The sequence below is a fragment of the Octopus bimaculoides genome, chromosome 14 (assembly GCF_001194135.2).
Source record: "Octopus bimaculoides isolate UCB-OBI-ISO-001 chromosome 14, ASM119413v2, whole genome shotgun sequence".
Classification (NCBI taxonomy): Eukaryota; Metazoa; Mollusca; class Cephalopoda; order Octopoda; family Octopodidae; genus Octopus; species Octopus bimaculoides.
This window is the reverse complement of record NC_068994.1, coordinates 31177036-31182800: the sequence shown is the minus strand read 5'-3', so window position 1 is coordinate 31182800 and position 5765 is coordinate 31177036. Positions and strand designations below refer to the sequence as shown.

General features: G+C 34.3%; 1 protein-coding gene across 1 annotated transcript in view; it reads right to left on the bottom strand.

The window, feature by feature from the left end:
• Positions 1 to 3701: 3701 nt before the first annotated feature.
• LOC106870914 (gastrula zinc finger protein XlCGF7.1) overlaps positions 3702 to 5765 on the bottom strand; it is a 9734-nt gene continuing 7670 nt past the window's right edge. Inside the window, exon 2 of the mRNA XM_014917146.2 lies at positions 3702 to 5125. Within this exon, the coding sequence (XP_014772632.1) occupies positions 4400 to 5125 (726 nt within the window). The 3' untranslated portion in view covers positions 3702 to 4399. The remainder of the gene's footprint in view (positions 5126 to 5765) is intronic.

The window sequence follows — 5765 nt, the reverse complement described above, 5'->3', positions numbered from 1 at the left end:
ACTGAAACTATTAAAGTGAGACTATACTCTCACATATATACAAGCATACTATAAGACCCAAGTTAAAAACATTCCCAACAATTCAACACACCCACCCCCAATAGGGGCCTTCATTCCTACATTTTAGAGCTCCATGAGTTCCATTTTTCGGGAGCAATATCCTTTTCATAGATTCCAGAAGACTGAAATTTTGGAATATGCGCATAAAGATCAATAGTATGGGATACATGTCTCATGATTAGAATTTTTATAGGGTGTGTAAAGAGGGAAAGAACCCTCATGTGCAATTTTGATGAAATTCGAATCATATGTATTCCAGTTCCTTACAGAAAATATAACAGAAAAGTCTCATTCTTCAATTGCATGTAACACGGGCAACACCGGGTATCCCTGCTAGTTACAAATACATGAATAAGTGATAATATTAGTATAATCGCATTTAATATAATTGTTTAAAAAATGCCAATGTAACTAACAATATAGATCTACGAATAAATATAATAGAATCCTGATGTTACCAAAAAACAAAACAAATAATTTTCCATATAGTCAGGAAACTTATAAAAAAATAAGAAAGAAAATTATAAATCTCCAGATAGCGAACATGCAACTAAACATGGAGTTAAAAACTGTATTAAAATAAAAGATATACAAGAATGTTAAATCAAACAGCTACAAGACATGTAATACTAACATTAAAAAAAAATCCAACTTAGATGGTAAAGTAAGTAATAATATAATCCATTCTAACATATCTAAAAGTGAATATTCTAGCAACACATCTTCAAACAAATCCACAAAGAATAACTTGGATATATCTCCTGTAAAACTTATTATCACACAAGGAAAAAAGAGTAATATTAAAAAGAGGAAAAGAAATGTAACTTGCTTTAGCATACTATATGCAAGAGCCCTTTAGACAATAACAAAGTTTATTTTACCACATTAAGGAGAGACTTTTCTCCTAACTGCAAGTAACACTGCACTTTTAATAAGTACAAGGTTAGTTCTCCTAATCTCTAACACCAAATTCTCAAATGCCTTCAAAATGAATAAAACACAGATACATGCATGCATACATGCACACATACACATATAGTCTCATATACACAAACAAAATAACAAACTCTCTCACCCTACAAACCTGGATAGCCCTAAAATGAGTGAAACTCGGAATACTGAAAAACAATAATGTATAGTCCAAAACAGCCATCCAGGACTCTAGAGCTAACATCCTTTACAACAGTCATCAAGGTAAAGCTCTGAAGTTATGTCAGTGAGGAGTGAAAAAAACAAACTCTGAATGGCAAACAATAATCTATAAGTGTGTTTCTCCCAAGAAAAACTTAACTTTCCTATTCCAGTAGAAACTGAAAAATTCTTTGAAGGTGTGTGGCCCTCAGTGTTACACATATATAAAGGGAAACATTATGGGACGGTAGCTGCTAAATGCATCAACGGACAAGAAACCAGAAGAATGACAACAATGGCATGCACTTCCCAGTCCTTTATAAGGATTCCCCATTATGTGGGTATGAGGTTGACTTGAATTCATGTCAAGCATGTGCCGGCTCATAGAAATCTGGCAAGAGTTTTAGTCATTTTGGAGGGGTATGGTGAGATTGTGGAGAGGATGCCCACCCCCATTAAACTCAACAAGACTGGAATTCGTATGGAATTCCAGATACTGGTTGTGCCTGAAGAATTCACTAGCATTCCCGATTTTTCAGTTTCGGAGAATGCGAGCAGACGTCAATGTTAATAGAGAGCAAAAGCCCAAATATTTCATGTGTGAAAATTCAATTCCCCTCAAAGGTTTCTGCCCCAGTGGAGAAAGCACAACGATTTCCACCATTGCTACTAACTCCAGAGAAAGTATCCCTCCCTCATAGAGTTGGTGAAGACACTAAAACAAACACAACATTTGTCTCTTTCTTCTGACTCAGGCCTCATCAGGAGATGAAGGCATGTTGAAGTCACCTCAAAAGGCCTTTGTCAGGAGTAAGAGGAAGAATCAAACATAAACAGAGGTCCACCCCAACTGAAGGTGATAAGATATGATGATAAAATATAAAATCCATTACAAAATCAAACAGCAAAATCATCAGCACCAACATCAACTCCATCAGCACAACAAGACAATCAACTTTTACAAACATTTTCCCAGCCACAAATTAACGAAAAAGTCATGTAAGCAAAAAACAAACACTTGAACTACAAGACATCTTTACATATTTCTTCTAACCCAGAACATCACATGGTATTCTGTCATTGCTCATGTTTTTTTTAATATCGATCAACTTACAGATGTTCAAGAACAACATCAGCCATGTTCATCTCATGCGTCTGGAAGGGCCCTGCAATGGGTATGGGTTGAGTAAACCTTTTCCTTTAAGCTAGGTATTTTAAAGCAGAAAAAAAATGGACAGTTGGGTAGGGGAAACGTTTGTTAAGTAGGTATCAAAAAGTGGAATGCTGCTGAAATTAATGTCAAAATTGGTTAACGCACAACTAAAGTAACATCTTGATGGACATTTCATTTAAAATTATATATTCATATAGGTACAGGCATGGACATGTGGTAAAAAGCTATAGGTACAGGCAGAGCTGTGTGGTAACAAGCTTGCTTCCCAACCACATGGTTCTGAGTTCAGTCCCATTGCAAGACACATTGGGAAAGTGTCTTCTACTATAGCCTTGGGCCAACCAAAGCCTTGTGAGTGGATTTGGTAGATGGAAACTGAAAGAAGCCCATCATATATATATATATATATATATATATATATATATATATATATATATATGTGTGTGTGTCTGTGTCTTTGTCCCCTACCACAGCTTTACAACCAATGCTGGTGTGTTATGTCCTTGTAATTTAGCAATTTATCAAAGAGACAGATAGAATAAGTACCAGGCTTTAAAACAAGAAGTACTGAGGTTGACTCATTTGACTAAAATATTCTCTGAGGTGGTGCCCCAGCATGGCACCACATCATCTTCTCTGAAACAACTTAATAGTGCCTAACTTCAAACAATATGCTTACATCCACACTAAAACATCACCTAAATAAATAAATATTAATGTACCTAAATAAATAAATATTAATGTACTGCTTATTGTAGGAGTAAAATGTTTGTGCAGCAAATGTAAAGAGAAAGCATCCTACTTTATCAAACAAACTGCTTTGCAAAACAATCAAATGGGTTTAAAATTAACCATTAATAATTTCTTAATTGAAAAACCTAACTTGCTGAGTGGCCGTGGCATTGGACAGTATACTCAGAGTTTTATTTTTAGATCAACTGTAGGTATTTTATTATCTGTGTGGTACATTCAATACTACAAGGTTTAAGTGGTTCTATATGTCAAATCATACGCTGCCATACACTGGAAACCTATCCAGGAGGAAATAATTCTATGGGTTCATCAGGCATTTTGTCCTTGATTATAACTTGTCTAGTTTTAATCATAAAATGATGTCTTTTACACTGTCTGTTTCAGTTGGTGGCGTTGTAAAGAAAATTTAGTAGCAGAAAATAATTTAACATAAAATAAATGATTCACAAGCAATTATCTGAAAATGTATACCTACCCAACCTATACTTACATAGTGAAAACAAAAGAAAAACCAAGAAGAAAACAGAGAATATGTGGTGCAAAAAGAAACTTGAAAAAATTCAGTAACATGGCAAACTTAGAAAGGTGTGAATTTTTAATTTGAGGTCATTCAAGATTTGCAACAGATGAAAAACAATTTCCAGTTGTAGTTTACATTAAGAATTTCAGTTTTACAATCAGAAGTGTTGATACTATTTATTTCATTTCACTTTATTGTATATAATTTATTTATTTATTTTACAAGTTAGTGCCTCTTATCCCAGATTTATGAATTAAAAAAAATCAAATATTAAGAGAGCTCTTGTGTGATTGTCATGCTAAGTCCTATCCCAACCTTGATGATAGTCTTGTGTGTGTCTCCTGCCTGACAAACACATACAGGAAGTTGATCAAAAGCAAGAATATCAAATACAAAACTACATAATAACCTTTACCCTAAAGATTAAAAGATTTTGTGTCTGTTATTTGTTCAGAATCTTCATAAATCCTTAGTTAAAGACAGGCTCGTTACAAATAGGATGTCTTTATAACATTTTAATATATATTTACAGATACATAGGGCAGATGAAACACTGAAATTCTAGTTCCAAGTGGAGCTGAACCTAATTTATTTTGCTTTATTTCTGTTATGAGGGTTGGATTTCTTTTTGTCAGAACTTGAAGATGTCTCCCTCACTGAAGTAAATAAAAAAAAACACACATTTTAACAATGACTCTCATTGTTAGAATATATGTTATGGTCAATTTCATACTGGTCAAGAGGGAGATTTTGTGGGAGTTTTACCATGTTTCATATGGAAAAGGTTTTTCATTAAAATGAGTCCTCATGTGTTCCTGAAGATTGGAGCTATACAAGAAGTGTTTCCCACATATTTCGCAGTTTGTGGAAATTTTGTCTGTGTGAATGGCTTTGTGTCGTTTCAAATGGAAGTTACGTCCAAAATGTTTGCCACAAATGTTACACTGAAATGGTTTCCCCCCAATGTGTCTTTTGACATGAATGTTCAGAGTGGCAGAGGCAGCAAAGTGTTTGCCACAGAACTCACATTGGAAAGGCTTCACATCAGTATGCGTCTTCATATGCCTCTGTAAGTGTGAAGTGTCTGAGAAATTTTTGCTGCAAATCTCACATTGGAATGGTCTCTCACCTGTGTGTATTCTGATGTGACGCTGTAGGTGGGAGCTGTTTGAAAATTTTTTACCACAAATCTCACACTGGAATGGTTTCTCTCCTGTGTGACTCCTCGTATGCCTCTGCAACCAAGAACTGCAGGCAAACGTTTTGTTGCAGATATCACACTGGAATGATTCTTTGTTAACATGAGTCTTTACATGATTCCGAAGATGAGAACTACGGTCAAAAATTCGGCCACAGACCTCACATCGGAATGGCTTTACCTCAGTATGAACTGAAACGTGTTTCTCAAGATCTCTGTATTCAGGAAAAGTTTCATCACACACCTGACATTGGAATGTTTTCTCCTTTAATGTTTTCTCCATTTCATCCTGAAATAGGGAAAGTTGAAAGTTGGTCTTAATTTAATTTCAACATTCAAAACTAACAACACAGGTTAATGGCTGAAACAACAACATGGAGTGTATGTAAACACACTCACACACACACACACATGTGGGCACAAACATGTGCAGTTAAAAAATATACTTCACAACCACATGATTTTAGATTCAGTCCCACTGTATGACATGTTGGGTAAGTTTCCTCTATTATGTATTTGCTCATTATTAACTATTGACTGTAGCACAAGAGGTTATTAGGGAATGGTGGATAGAATAAAAATTATAATAATAATAAAAATAATAATAATAATAATAATAATAATAATAATAATAATAATAAATATGCTAAATATGCTAAAAACGACAGAGAGCTAGAAACATTACTACAGACAGTACATGGCTTTACCAAGGAAGTAGATATGAAATTCGGATTAGAAAAATGTGCCAAAGCAACCCTGAAAAGAGGAAAATTAGTTAAAAGTAGCAATATAACACTAGATAAAGCCAATGAAATAAGAGAACTAGACGAAAGCCAACCATACAAGTATTTAGGAGTCAATGAACTAGATAGGATACAACATACACAAATGAAAGAAAAAATAAAGAAAGAGTTAGATCAATACTAAAA